Consider the following 15,620-nt stretch of genomic DNA (forward strand, 5'->3'; position numbering starts at 1 on the left):
TAACTCCTTCATTATTTTAACCTCATCATTTTGAACGTTAATTTATTTACTTCGAATACTTGCAAGAAAAGGAAATAATATGTTTATAAGCTGATATCATTAATCGCGACTTTTACATACTTTTACTAACCTAACACGTACTACACTCTTACGTGATTGAACATTATTTCCTTTTAGTCAAGATCTATTATAATCCTACGTAAGACGGGCAAAACAATCTACGAGGAGGATAATGTAGTCTCGAGCATACGTATATGCATGTATTATATGCTTTGCAGTAATGTGCTTTAAATGCGATTACATTGCAGTTTCCCTTTAACACTTGCATGGAAACCGGTCTGCACGTGAAACTTTAATTCGCGCGTCGGGCTCTTTAATTCTGTATCTCCCGATTAAAAGCATCCTATACCCCGGGATCGGGGATATAATGCCAGGGTTTTTCTCACGCTTCTAATATGCAGCGATAAATCGAGAGATAAGAGGAGCGTTCCCTTTTAATCGACGGTTTAACAATAATGGCGAATGTAACGCAAGTAACGACTATAATCGCGACGATGACACTAATTCTCCGAAGCTAGATAACAACGTCGTAACGGAGCGATAACAATCAACCGCGACGGTAATGACAATGATGACGATAATTAGACGGTGGCGATGAAATAATATCAAATAACGATCACGTTAACAACGTCTGCGGGATTCTTTCGCCGTGCGCACCCCGCAAGCATCTTGACGTAATGATCGCGAGCGACACGACGATGACGACAACGTCATCGACGACGAATGGGAATCCGGCCCGGAGGGTAACCGCGCGTATATAACGCGGTCATACGCTCCAAAATGATACACGCTCGCACACGCCTCCCGGGGCACCTTATCGAACTTTCCCTTTAACCTGTGCAAACCGGCCTCGCGATCTTCTTCAAAACAGTCGCTGCTCCGAGAGCTCCGCTCGTTGCCCGGCAAAGTGAGTTTCGGAGCAGGACGTTCCCAGGTCGAGAAGAAGCTTGCTCCCACTTGAAAAGTGAGAAAGATAGCTGCACTCACGTATATGCGAAAAAGCACGCGGCGCGATATCGCGCGGGTGCAGACAGGTCGCGACTCCGCGTAAAAAACAGAAACGACGACGACGACGACGACGACGAGCCGGCGTAAGGCGACGCTGCCTCCCCGGTGCTCTCTTCGCCTGGCCGAATTGGAGGTTAACCTGTCACTCGATAGCGGATCGATTTTACGGCGCGCGGAAGGGAGGGAGGGAGAACGGGAGGCGGAGGCGGACCGCCGTTTCCGCGCCGCGCGCGCGTTTCGACCGCGCGCAGACGATATTATGTAATTTCTGGCACTCACCTGGTTCGCAGAGCCGTGCGGACGTGCCGCGGGTGACTGGTGGTGGCGGCTCCCGATGCGGACGTCCCGTCCGTCCGTCCGTCCGTCCGTCCGTTGAAAAACGGAGATAGCGGAGGAGGAGAAACGGTGTGATTACGGTGAGAGAAAGAGAGAGAGAGAGAGAACGTGCGGGAGAAGCGGCGAGGTCACATACACACGTATACACACACGCCGTATGTACACGGCAGCCGCCAATGCGATTCTATGCGATTCGGCGACGGCGGCGACGGCTGGACACTCCACGTTCCGCGAGATAAGAAAGAGAAAGAGAAAAACGAGAAAGAGAGAGGAGAGAGAGAGAGAGAAAGAGAGAGAAAGGGAGGAAAAACGTCAAACTTTATCACGAGAGCAGCATGACTCGCGGCGGGGCTGCAGGCAGCAACGTGCAACGACAGGTGAGAACGACGGGGACGACGGCGACGGCGACGACGACGACAACGACAACGACAACGGGTACACACGCGCGGCACCACCGACACCGACACACGATGACGTCATACCACCGGCGGCAACATGGAGCCCGCCGACGTACGCGCGAACGACGCGCGACACGAACACCACGGCGCGAATTTACTGCACGACCGCGAACAGTAGTTGATCGCTCGCTACTAGCCGGAGAGCCGTGCCCGTGCGCCGCTTAACCTCGAAAACGCTAGGCGCCGGAGCAACCGTGTGTGTGTGTGTGCGTGCGTGCGTGCGAGAGAGAGCGCGCGAGAGAAAACGTTTACAGTGCCAGCCGCGGCAGCGGACGCACCCCGTGCGCAGCGGCAGCAGCGAGACACGGACCCGAACTGAAACGAAGTCCCGGCCGAGCTGCGCCGAGTCGGCCCGAACGCGCCCGCGAGCGTCGCGCGCAGCCGCTCGCTGCCATTGGTCGGATCGCCCACCCCCTCGGCAACGTTCGGCCGTTCCCGTGACGTCAGCGGCGGGCGGCGGCGGAAGCCGAGGGTCATTCCGGCAGCGCGTACGACGCGATGCGGATGTGGTTCGTGCGACGATCGATCGCGCGGTATCGCCTGCAATTCTAACCTCTTCGCAGGCGCGCGGCGAATTATCGACCGAAAGTTTCGTTTGATCGCTCTCGTACGTAGAGACAGCCTCTCGATCGCGACGCGGCGAATACGAGTTCGAACAGACGCATTTTTTGGACGATCGCTCGACCGTTGGCCAACTTCATTCACCTCGAGTGAGTCGATTCGCAGGTGAACCTTTTCTCCCGGTATCACCCCGACCGTTCGTATACTGAATATTCGGCGACGCTGTCGTCGACGCTAGGAAAGATCAGCTATAGCCGCTTACACAATTAAACGTATACGGAAGTGATAAGCGAGAATTAAATTATGGCGAATGACGGAGTAATTTCGATGCACTTTGAACGCAGATCGGAGTACGCATATTCCAAGGCCATCGCGCGTATTTTTCATTCTTGCGTAATCGAGTTTTATTAAGTAACTATTATCAAAACGAAACCATCTTCAATATTCAACATTAATTAAATATTTTCAAGTTATGTTAAAATTCACACGATATTTAAAAAATAATTTAAAAAATGATGTCTCATAAGTTTTGTTTGATAAAAATCGAAATTCGGTCGAAAAATGTCTCAAATGTTCTATACATATTTGAAAAGGAATATGTTTTTCGTAGTGTATTCATTAATTCAAGAAGCGTCGTTCTTTTATGTCGCATTACATTATCGCGTAAAAACAAAATTCTTTTCAGAGTCCCTGCGGCCGATCGAGATGACGCCGTCGCCTTACGTCTCGCGAATAAATCAGATCGACGCCGCTCAGTTGGACGCGGAGATCTACAAGGTGCTGAGGAATCAGACCAGAGAGATCGCTAGGCACGGCGGGCCCGGCGGGATCGACAAATGGCAAGCGGAAGTGGACGTCGTCCTGAAATTTCTCATCTGGAGGTTTTCGTTGCAACGAGGCTCCTCCACGTTCGGCCAGCGGCTTCTCAATCTGCGCTACGTCAACATCAGTCGGAGGAAAGCCGTGCTCTACTTGATTCTAAGCGTCGTGCCTCAGTACCTGAGAGACAGATTGGCCAACGAGAATCTGTCCGAGCGTGGCGCGATCGGCCGCGCGCTAAGGTCGCTCGTCGACTGGACGACGAGCGCGATCAATCTCCTGGAGCTCGTCAATCTGCTCTTCTTCCTCCATCGAGGCGTGCAGCCGCGCGTGATAGAGTTTCTGCTCGGTCTCTCCAGTCAGTCGATAACGACGCACCGACCCAGAATCATCGGTTACTCGTACATGACGAGAGAACTGCTCTGGCACGGTCTGATGGAGCTCTTCACGATCGGCATACCCATGATAAACTTCCACTATCTGAAGCACGCGCTGAGGAGGCTGCTGCGACGCGCGGATCCGTCGAGCGGACTGTTCCCGGTGATGAACGCCGCGACCAAGTGCGCCTACTGCTCCGAGGACCCGATTCTGCCGTCGCACGCCGGCTGCGAGCACTTGTTCTGCTACTACTGCCTGCAGGCGCACTTCACCGCGATGAGGATGTTCCAGTGTCCCGCTTGCGACGCGGAGCTCTGTGTCGAAAATATGAGAAGGTATACGGTCGCGAGTGCACCTCGGAGCGACGACGAGGAGTCCGATGATAGCTTCGAGAAAGTGGACGATGGATAACGCGAACGTATGTATATTTCTAGCTCTATTAAAAAGTTAAAGACTGACTCGATGCTCGAAGTGATGTGGTTGTGACGAGTTACGATGCCTGAATTTTCAGTCTATATAAACTGAACACTATCTTTACAAGTGAACATGATTTTATTATGTGTGTGATAACGTGTGCAATTCCGCAATTCAATGCAACGTGATCGAAGTGACCAAATGAAAAAATAGTAGATTTGTCGCAAAACGCGGCGAGTAAAATAAAAACGCTATAAAAAAAGTATAAAAACAATTTTTAATATATTCTTTAATTATATCGGAGTTAATTAAATCCCCTAGAAACAAATAATTTTATTTATTATACTGGAATTAATTAAATCTCCCAAAAACAAACTATAAATGGAAAAATTCGCTTCCGATCGCCGCAATCAATCTGTCGTATTAAGACATAACGAAGGGTTGTATTGCGTGTGATATTATTTTGTTTTTATTAAAAATAGCAATATACAAAATGTTATTTATTTTTCATTTCAATACAACAAATCCCGATTTCGGGTGATATTCTCGTTTTTCTTTTTTTCCGAAACAAACAATAGTAGATCAATATACTCTCTTGGCTCTTATATCAAAATTAGATTAGATTATATCATATAAAAATATTATGCTGCGCTGTATATTATAAAACGCTTCATCTGCCGCCGCGCAGGTCGATGGACCGATTTTACATGCAATAATGACACATTCATCGATTTAATTTATCATTCAGTTGCTGCACCTGCGCTCGACGGGCGGGCACGTCCCCGGATTTATTACACGAAAAACATTATACACTAGACTCTAGAGCACAAAAAGAAAAAAAACGTGAAACACATACACATAAATTAACGTTTTCCATCTATCTTTCCTATGACATGCAAAGAAGAATGTTGCGAAAAGGTCTGTCTTCGTTCGGAAAAAGTAAGGCATCATTTCTCTTACAGTTTCTGAGATAAGAAATATCTGTGATTACATGACATAATTTTAACTAGCACCATTTCGGATTTCTCGCCTTAAAAACTATAAGAAATGACGCTTTTCCCGAGCACAGCAAAAAAAACAAATTTTTTCGTAACTCCCTTCATTCATTTGAATCCGAAATCTCATCTTTCCTTGGAATGTATGATTTATAGTACAATTGTATAGCGCAGTTTCTTTCATCGTTTTGTGAGAAATCCCTTCTCAAAAGGACCGGGCCGTTATCAACTTCCTGAGGTATCCGCGTTTACATTTGCGCTCCGCTCTAACATTAAATCTTATTAATCGCGAACGAAAACGGAGTTCGCCCGAAAAATAATAAGACGCATGGGAAGAACGACGCATTTAAATTAAACGCAATTCTTTTTTTTTTTTGGTTCTCTTCTTTTCTACATTTCATTTGCATTTCGCCTTATTCGAATATAAATACATAGCCAAATATATGGCCGTTATTATAATTGTGTATGTATCGCGCACTACATCCTTCTTCAAATAAATTCAAATTTCGAACTTAGAAAGTTTGTACATTGTTTCCTTTCGAGGGCGAACTCCTATTTTCCGCATTCTTTACTTTAGCGACGATCCTAAAGTATCCTAAGAGCGTCCCTTCTCTACCGAGGAGTTTACGATTTTACGGTCGGTCTCGCTAAGAAAGACACAATTTCCTGATATTTCGAGTGCGAAAGAGAGAACACAATAGTGCGAGGCATTTATACTTATCGATACGTGAAAATGGTTTGCGCATAACGCCATAAAGCTGCTGAATTAAAGCGACGCCACGTCTCGGACGGGATCGGTATATTTCCCGAATCGCTAGCGTTTCACAATTTTTCGAGCGTGTCGTTCACAGACAAAATAAGGTATGCACTATGTAAAATTAAAAGATTTGATGCCTATTCTCTTATCTTTTTAAAGACTCGAGTAAATTAATAAAGTTGAGGAAATTCGGTATTACAATTAGTTGGAGTAAAATTAAATTAAATTCCAAACGAATTGAATTAATTGACTTAATTCCAATCATTTGAGATATACATTGGAATTAAATCAGGTTTAAGTTAGTGAACATTGAATTAATTAGAAGTTCCCACAACTTTGAGGTTAATTTTCTGAAACTTTAAAAGATGAATTAGATCGCTAAACTCTCTCTGATCGAAGAATATCTTCGAATTTTATAAGTAATCGCAAATCTACATTAAGACGAAGAAAAATCGTTGCGCAACGATACGGCCTGTGGACTTTAAATCTTCCCGAGATTCTCAGAGGTCTTTACTTTTTTTTTTTTCAAATTTATATATCATTTTTCATGGAAAAACCAAGAAAGTCACTGAAGATATTGAAGGCTAAATGGATCAACTCATAATTTGCATGAGATTATCAAATAGAGTTTATTTGAAGTCAATCCTACAAATTATAAGCTTAATCCATTTGAATTCTGAACGATTCGTACAAATCGTATTAAACTATCTAAAACTGAATGAGTTAGGTAGGAAAGAACGAGTCCACAGTTGCTATAATGAAACAATATTAATGGTTCGTAATATTTTCTCTGTCCCGTTTTTTGGCGCAAAGATACAGTGAGAATGTATGCTTGCGATACGCAATTTCGAAGATTTACAACGCATTCCCGTAAACGCAACGGAATCCAAGTCGCGTAAATTTCGCGAACGAGATCGAGCGCAATTGATTACACGCATTATGCCCGATTTCAGGCTAAATCTTATCTTCGCTTTTTTTTCTTTTTCTTTTGTTTCGACAGAGGAGGAGAGGGAAGTTATGTCATGTTATTTGCTGTATGCAAAAAATGTCAAGTGAGTAGAGACTAGAGAAAAGTGGTAGTGAAAAAGAAAACTGGTTTTACAGTTTGAAAGTGTGATCTTCCCTCTTCCCGACGTAAATCGATTCTCGTTAACCGAAACGCTCGAGATCGCTACCTAGAAACTCTTTGTCTTGTTCGTCGTCGTCGTCGTTCTTCTCCTCGCACGCGCATTTCCCTCTCTTTTTAAAGGCTAAATTTCCGCGACTATACCTATATATTTACCCGTATAACTCTAAACCTTGCACGGGATCGGTGCATATTCACGTAGGAACATTGACAGATTTCTTCTCAGGACTAGGCAAAGAAACCGTCGATTTATTGATCGGCAAAGGGACGATCTCGCCGTTATATACAAGGTATTGTCATCTCGAATTCTATTGCGCATATTTTCGAAAGATATTTCCTCGAAATCGGAAGGCTTTCCTTTTGTGTAAGGAACAAAGTACCAACGACTTTTGAACGAATGCCTTTTTTTTGGACGCGAGGATGCTGCTTCGTTGATTCACGATTATGCGTACGTGTACATTTTATCCGCAGCGACAATGGATATATTACACATGATATTCGTTCAGTCATGCACTCCTCATGCACTTACATTTATATTTTTCTTCGGCGATTATCGTTACGAAACCCTTTACCGATCCGTACTCCTTTTGTAGATAACGATCATCGCTCATAAGGGGCAAAAGAATGTTTTTTTGTCCCTGTATCAGAACACGGCATAATTGCAGATGCAATTGGATAAAGGTGATATGCAGCATTTAGACAACATAAAAATTTAAAGAATCTTGTAGAAATTATTCAAAGAGGTCTTAATTTTTTCAAATGGAAAAAATTTTATCGTATCCTTAAAGTCTTTCTAAGTGTCTTTTAAACTTTTCTGAAATTTAAGATCGTATTAATTGTCGTTAACAATGAGATTTAACGAATGAAATTCTTTAAAAATTATGCCATCACTGATATAATAACGAGTATATTGATGCCATCGTAGCAAAATACAGCATTTTACAATATAATTTCTAACGAAGTGTTTCCGAATTTTATTGCTAAAAATTTTAGATTTTTTCCTGCTAAAGTAATTAACTACACAAGAGACTTCTACAGACATTGAAAGATAAAGTTCGTTAGTTATTCTCTTAAACAGTAAAATTGTCAAAATCTATAGATTTGTAGATTATCACTTTGTATATTATTTTATATAGTTAACTAGGTTTCGCGGCATATCATCTTCATCTATTTGCTCTTGCAATTATTATCGTAGCCCATGTGACGAGCCGGATTGCACGATCGCTCCGGAGAATCTTGGGAGCTTTCTGTTTTTTAGGTCATCGTTACTCTATCACCATTGAGCAAAAAAAAAGAAAACGGACAATAGAACCAGACAGTCCAATATTATATCACACGTATTTGCGAAATACATATTCTTATTCTCATTTAACTTCTTCCTCTTTAATGTTCCGATTCTATCTCGCGAGCGCACAAATAATTTACGCTTAAAAAGATTTCGCAAAAGACTTAGTCAAGAACTCTTCGCAGTAAAATCTTTCGTTAGGCATGTTCGATCAGCTCGATCGCGCGATTCGATCTTCTTTTTTTTTTGTTTCCACTCTTTACGCAGGAATCTGACACGATTCTTGAGAATGTCGATCGTGGATCTATGTTTGCACGATTCAATGATTTCACGAGAGAACCGATTTTCTTTCCTCTGCAAAACAAGTAATAATCGTATTCTTCGTTCAATTTTAACTCGATATGTATAAGACGTTACATTGACATCTGAATAGTAATGCGCGCGTGAATCAAGAACTAATTTACCTAACGCTTTCATTCCTTTGTTCCAAAAACAAATTAACAAAAATTACGCTTAAAAATTCGAATAAATTATTATCGAGAACGAGATATATCTTATGTCTATAAAACAATCGTTTTGCGAAATCGACTGCAACCAATGGAGCTCTCGGCATGCGACAATCGGAAGGATCTAAACTTGGCAATGTATCGTTTTTAAATGCATAGATTCATAGATATAAATCATAGTTGCATATTTCGTCCAAATTATCAATCGTATTCTTAATGTCATAAGTAAATCTTGGAAAAAGAATTATATTAAATTTTAAGATAACAGTTTTTTGCATATCTGAATATCATCTTATGAACTCATGAATTTTTTATATATAATTCTTTTACATACATTATATACCTATATATAGTTTTTATATAATACAATTTCAAATTCATTTTTTTTTACTCTGCCAAGTTTAGAGTTAATTTAATAAGGCTTCCTATAATTAACGCGATGATCGTCGTCGCAAATATTGTACTTTGGTAATGATACTCAATTCAACTGGCTCCTCGAAAAGTATCGGTGGCGCGGAGAGTGACAAATGGAATACATTTGTGCTGTAGAATTCGTTTTACACCGTTCTGTCTTCAACACATGCTTTACACGAAAAGTTCTTGCGGTCTATTGTTTGACGTGCGTCCAGCGTCTTTCGCGAAATAATTAATAAATACTTTGCAACTTATACTTATTTTGTAAAACTCGAGATCGCAACCTCACGCGTGATCTACCGTGACTGCATGTGGTTGTCGCGCGATGTCGAATCACAGATTAGCATCGATCGCTTATTCCGGCGGTTTCAATCGAGAATTACAGCTTCGCGGTCGACCCGTGGTTGCATTCGAGCTTAGTCTGAATTAAATATATGTGAATTTTTGCTAGGACGAAAGGCCGCTGAACACACGGGACATCCCTCGCCCATCGCATTTTATTCTAAATTTCTAATAACTGCTGCAACTCCTTTTTGATTTTTTTTTTTAAGATTTTCTCGAAACATTTGCCCGATATTTCATGCACGCACACGCACATTCATTCATACATACTGATCACCCGGTCATCAAGCGAACCAACGAACGAGACACGCGCGTCGACGTTTCGCAAAAGTTTCAAATATAATTCGATTAAATATGATTCTTTTTTTTGCCACGCAACTAACGCGCTTTGTTTTGTAAGTGTTAATTGAATCGCAGACTCGATCAGATTGCTAATATTCATGCTAGAAAAATTTATCAGCAAATACGAAACGATAACGACGCGGATGTCCGTGGATAACATGATTGCAAAAATAATAACGACTATCCTAAATCCTAAGGCACTTCTGGCCGCGCGCCGAGAACAGCGAAAAAAAAAATGAGAAAAAAAAATAATACAGCCAGTTCTCGATCAAAATAAGAATTTTTTTTCCTGATACTTAAGTAATTTCAAATCAACAACATGTGAGCTATTTGGCCATTCGTATCGCGTCTGTCGAGTTCTCACGGGCCGAATAGCCAGATAAGCCCTTTTGGATATCCCGTAAATTCGCGTTTGTTCCGTCCGAACGACCGATATAACGGTGTAATGGTCCCCGCAATTATGCACGCGATCAGCATTATTAAGTACGTATGTATATATCTGTTTCCGTAATTTCGATCGGTGTGCAACGGTTCCCTGAGATCGGCTTTTGACAGCGCTGACACGCCGCCACTGCGTTCGGAACGGGTAACATGCGACCATTTTTCTTTTACCATTTGGTGTCCAAATTGCATTTGCCCATCGACGATGTAGACGCCGACGAGGAGGAAGCCGCCTTCCGTTCAGCACCGGGTGCAGCGCTGCCAGAGAACGGACTAGTCTGTTTGTTCATTTCTGAAAGAGAAACAAATTAACGAGATTAGCAGTGGATATGATATATAGAAATAATATATATAATGTACAGAAAGAAGGTAGGATAAATCTAGTTCTCGGGAGCAAAAAATAGCCTTGTCTGTTTTTTTCTCGATACCTAGATAATTTTAAATCACATGCAAAGTGCTCGGTTAGTCAGATATGTCACAGAGATTTCGAGAAAGAAAAAGTTTTATAGAGAAATACTGAATATTTTTTGCCTATTTCTATAATGGCAATAGTAGTCCCATAGCAGTGACAGTAGTGGTTGACAAAATGCAAAGATCAGCTTCCTCAAAATCTTTGTTTTTGCTGTTTATATTATGAAAAAATCCATTTAATTAGGCAGCTCGAAATTCGTTAAGCCGCCCATGCGTGCAAAGTTTTACGTACCAGATATTAATAGCATTATTTTGCGCCTCGCACCCCATGCGGTAATTCCAATTTCGCAAAGGTCCTTCTCTGTCAGGGAAGGAAACGTGGCCATGTCCACCTCGTGAGATGTGAACAGGCCTAGGCGAATGAAAAGAAAGAAAAGCGGTGCTGTGTTTCAATTTTTTCAAGCAAAAGCATAAAATAAAATAAAAGCAAAGCAATGGCACTCAATAGAATGGCGTGCAATTACTAGACGTAGATTTGTAATTCGATCATACTCACGTATATACTTATCCAAGCCGATGCTAGTCAACATGCTGCTCAGATCGTTGAAACGATGGGACGACGTAATTTTGTTCAAATGGGAGGTCGGCGTATGGTCCATATAATTTGAGGCCATCCCGATCTGTCCCACGCGGTCTTTGCTCGAGATAATACTACCGAAATCCATCTCGGTTCTGAATACCGGCGTGGTTGGTTCATTCCACAAGTCTGAAGGATGCGCTAGCTCCTGCGTCCAAAAAATTTCGGCGTCAATGTCTCAATATCCTTAATAATTATTCTTAATTCTAGCTAAGAAATTACAGATTTTATTAGATAACTATCGTCAGTTACCTACTCATTTCAAATATTTCAAGAAAATTACATATATTTTTTTTGAATAATCTAAAACCGCAAACATCAATATGAATCTTTGGTAGATTTTATTCTTCTAAATTTCGGAGATATCGCGATTTGATTATTTTTTATATGTCGAAGAAATTCGATAATTACCTTGCTTAAGTCACTCGTAGTTATGGGCGGAATACTTTGGCTGAGACCGTAACCGGACCAAGCAGACGTTGGCACGCGGAAATCGTTGCCTGATTTATTCTGCATAGCCTTTGTGGCCAGCAACTTTTTCTGCTCGTAGTCGAAGGGCGTGAAATTCTGCTGCGCAGCTATCTCGAGTGATTTCTTCTCGCAACCAGGTGCACGTCGATCGGTGACCGGTAAATCCGACAACATGCTCGATAGATCCGCTGAGAGGAAAAAGGAATGTTTATTTAACTTGTAAATAGTAGATAATAATCGATTAATAATTGTATAGATCGTTGGCTTCTCGAAACGTTAGACTTACCTAAGTTAGTATTAGCGTCCGTAGGATTGACTGGTGAAATATTACGAGGACTAATGGCGGGACTAGATAAAGAGCTAGAAACGCTGCTCAGCGAAGAATAAGCTGCAAATAAATTCGTTACATAAAAATCAAATTTGATGCATCTTGTAATATGGTCTCAAATAAAAATAATATAACAACGAAAATAATATAAAAGATCTAAAATACTAATAATAATAACTAATTAAAGTAAACACATATTAATGACTGCCAATCTTACAATTTTTTTATTAAAAATTTTTTTCTATTTTGGTATCTTTTAATTTATTTTTATATAGTAAAATATTTTCAAATTCAAGTTTAAACTATTGAAATGGGATATTTTTATAAATATATATGCGCAACTTTCTCACATCTTTTAAAATCTAGATTAAATAATGCTACGCGTATTTAAGATTTTCTGTTTTATAAAAGTTTTATATTTTTGTCGTGAAAATAGTAGAAAAAATGTGGTAATTAAAGAATTAAATGAGTAATTAAATTCGTAAGAAAAATGAAAACATAGAAATTCGCGTAGAATAAATCGGGGGACTACTCACCACTGCTACCGTCTTTAGTATCCATCATCGAATTAGCGTTCAAACCGTGGAGACCGGAAAAGTTGGTCGGTACGTTGTTATGGTGAAACGCTCCGATACCGGGAGGCAACACATGGTTCGATAATCCATGGGGCCCATGAGAAGTTCCCATCATGTTGTTGTGCAGCATGTGTTGTGTCGTCAGCAGGTGATTCAAATGAGAGTAGGGATACGGACACATCGACGGAATATAATGATGAGCGAGGCTCCAGTGTGACGATAGTCCCAGAGAATTCGGCGAGTGTGAAATCGGCGACACGCAGTACGGCGAATTTTGCGTGTTCACATTTAACATGCTCGAGAAGTTTTCTTGTACGCCGCTGATCAGATTATTAGTGGGACCTAATTGAATATTAAAAATTTGTATTAATATTGAAACAGAATATAAAATAATAATTTAAAAAAAACGTGCACACATAATAAAAGAAAGAAACATATAGTGGAACTAATTATTTCGTCTTTTCTAAAATTCTTCTTTAATTAATTCGAAATTATTAATTCGAAAATACATGTCGAAATAAAAATTCGATTTTACTAAATTACAAAAATTGCATTAAAATCGAAAGATTTACTTGAAAGAAGTTAATGAATTTATTGAAGGAATCGCAGAGAAATCTGTGTCGTGCGATATGGTTCGATTGCCACATCTATCTATTCAACGATATCGCATTTCTTTCCGATTACGAGCGATTCGACGAACAACACTCACTATCGTTATTGGAATTGCTTTGGAAAACATTGCCAGCATTCGGAATGTGATAAGTGACTGGTATATCGGCGACAACTGTGGGCTCGTCCAGCCCCAGCAACTGCTTCCGCGCCTTGTAAATATTACTGGCCTTCCTCTCGATTCCCTTGATAATCACGGAAAGCGTACTCTGCTTCGGCTTGTGACGAACGTTGATAAACACGTCCAAAGATTGCATGAGCTGGGAGATCTTTTCGGTATCCACGCAAGCGGTCATAGAGTCTTCCGGCAGATCGAACATAAGTACCAGTGGTAACGAGCCCTAAACACGCAATTATCGTCACGTTAATATCACATAGAGCACAGCTATTATTAATAAAATTTACAGAAAATCAAATTGTGGCAAGGAAACACGTAACATATGTACAGTTATTTCACAATCAAGCGTAAAGTAGAAATATTTTGACACTTTAAGTCCTGATTATTTTATATATTATATAATCGTAATATATGTTTAGAAGGAGAAGAGATAAAATTTTAGATTAATAGAGAGCCGTATGTATAAACATATCAACTTACCACTAATTGCTGTCTGGCCAAGTAAACATTGTTTATGTCGCCAGTAATAGTGACGTTACTCTTTTTGAGACTGGGTATATTCGGATCGCCGGCATCGGGAAACATAATTTGTGTGGCGGTACGCTGCATTATCATCTTCAGATTGCTACTCTGTTTCCCTAACACGATACTATGGTGTTGGGGTGAGATCTCCATCGACATTTGTACTTGGATTTGACTCTGTGACAAGAAATATGCAAAAGATATTGATTTCAGAATAAAGAACAGGACTTTATAAAAGCAAAAGTACAATTTTTCACATCGACTCTTCGATAAAAAAATAAGAAAGCGACAAATCAATGCGATATATATGGATATTTTTTAATGTCAAGCTAGGAAACATTAAAGAAAAATTTACTGCAGTGATCGAATGAAACTATTTTTATAAGCCGAAAAAAATTCCAGATTTAATTTTCAAAAGTTTAAGATTCATTTTTTTCAAGTTGTTGACTAAACAAGTCAGTTGATCTCTCGATTATTCTTGCTACTCACAGCTAGATTTTTGCACATATAACGAATCAGCAGATACGTCGCTTCTTTGACTTGGGCAACCTCCCACTCGCATCCCTTGACAACCACCAGGGTGGCGTGCAGCTTCGGTCTTGTGCGAAACATCACCTGTACGTTGTACTTCTCTTGTATCTTCACCACGTGCGGCGAGGTGCAGTCTGGCATGCTCTGCGAGGCGCCCATTATAGGCAGCTCGAAGGAAAAGATCAGAGGCGTCAGATTCTAAAAAAGACATGGGACGTAAGTCGATGTTCCTCGAACGTCATTTCGTTTTTGAGATTGGTGATACATGAGGCGCGAATTAAAAACGAACGAATAGCGAATGCAAATTTTTGCTAATGAAAATTCGAGGGAGACACTTTTATTACCATACAAACAGAACATTCGTTAACGTTCGCTGTTCGTTCATTGTCCGTTCCTGACCCACTTTTAAATAGGATCTCCCGAAAGTCGCCTATTACAATACTTTTTTTACCCTCGACCAGAAATTTTTATTTCATCGCATAACACACACTATTTAACACAATAAAAATTAACAATAAAAATTCTTGGTACCCAAGCTTAAAATAGAAATTCTCAATTAACGCGACGTTCAATTAATTGAGAAATAAGAAGTTTTGTCTTGTCTCGAAATGTAATAACGTCCTGCAATTGTAGCATGAAATCTTCGATATCGCATCGAATACAAATACTGTGGATATCCGAGAGAAGTCATGTTGTTTTTATCGAATGCTAGTTCAATCGCTGGTATCCGGTATTCACATAGAGTGAATACCAAGCGTTAAAATTATACGTCTTCTGAGATATCCTTGACACGCGTTTAATACGAGAAATCTTACCCTAACACGAGCACGGGCGCGTTCGACGTTCTCCATCTCGCCAGCGATGGAGACCTGATTGCTCTTGTCTTGATGATTGCTACGATTGCTGTCTGGGAAATGGATGTGACAGCCAGTTTCCTCCATCACTCGTTTAATCGTCAGGCCGCCCTTGCCGATGATGTGCGAATGGTCGGTGTAACTAACGTCCAACTTCATGGTCACTCTATTGCTTTGCTGAAAATCAAGTTGTATTCGAATTGATATACCATACTTGCAATCTTTATCGCCGATTAATACAATTAGTTTCGATTATTTTGAT

At 40.8% G+C, this 15,620-nt stretch overlaps 2 protein-coding genes across 10 annotated transcripts in view; one reads left to right on the top strand and one right to left on the bottom strand.

The window, feature by feature from the left end:
* The first annotated feature begins 2,343 nt into the window (after positions 1-2,343).
* Positions 2,344-6,677, top strand: LOC105454656 (peroxisome biogenesis factor 2). Of its 3 annotated transcripts, none has more exons than XM_011697438.1 (2): positions 2,344-2,588; positions 3,109-6,677. In XM_011697438.1, exon 2 carries the CDS (start codon positions 3,129-3,131, stop codon positions 4,029-4,031), a length of 903 nt encoding a protein of 300 aa, XP_011695740.1. In that variant the 5' UTR covers positions 2,344-2,588; positions 3,109-3,128; the 3' UTR covers positions 4,032-6,677. The 3 variants fall into 3 exon arrangements, with proteins under 3 accessions (XP_011695740.1, XP_011695739.1, XP_011695742.1); XM_011697437.1 differs by having other exon boundaries at positions 2,344-2,572; XM_011697440.1 differs by lacking the exon at positions 2,344-2,588 and adding an exon at positions 2,610-2,773.
* Positions 6,301-15,620, bottom strand: part of LOC105454655 (protein bicaudal C homolog 1-B) — a 35,941-nt gene continuing 26,621 nt past the window's right edge. For 6 of the 7 annotated variants that reach the window (XM_011697429.1, XM_011697432.1, XM_011697431.1 and 3 more), the window contains 10 exons: positions 15,320-15,535; positions 14,463-14,702; positions 13,932-14,150; positions 13,374-13,674; positions 12,626-13,006; positions 12,048-12,149; positions 11,702-11,949; positions 11,210-11,438; positions 10,946-11,065; positions 6,301-10,534 (listed from right to left, as the gene is read on the bottom strand). In XM_011697429.1, coding sequence (XP_011695731.1) covers positions 10,410-10,534; positions 10,946-11,065; positions 11,210-11,438; positions 11,702-11,949; positions 12,048-12,149; positions 12,626-13,006; positions 13,374-13,674; positions 13,932-14,150; positions 14,463-14,702; positions 15,320-15,535 — 2,181 coding nt within the window. In that variant the 3' untranslated portion in view covers positions 6,301-10,409. The remainder of the gene's footprint in view (positions 10,535-10,945; positions 11,066-11,209; positions 11,439-11,701; positions 11,950-12,047; positions 12,150-12,625; positions 13,007-13,373; positions 13,675-13,931; positions 14,151-14,462; positions 14,703-15,319; positions 15,536-15,620) is intronic. The other variant, XM_011697430.1, reaches the window with a different exon arrangement.

Source organism: Wasmannia auropunctata, unplaced genomic scaffold (assembly GCF_000956235.1).
Source record: "Wasmannia auropunctata unplaced genomic scaffold, wasmannia.A_1.0 LD335977.1, whole genome shotgun sequence".
NCBI classification, from domain to species: Eukaryota; Metazoa; Arthropoda; class Insecta; order Hymenoptera; family Formicidae; genus Wasmannia; species Wasmannia auropunctata.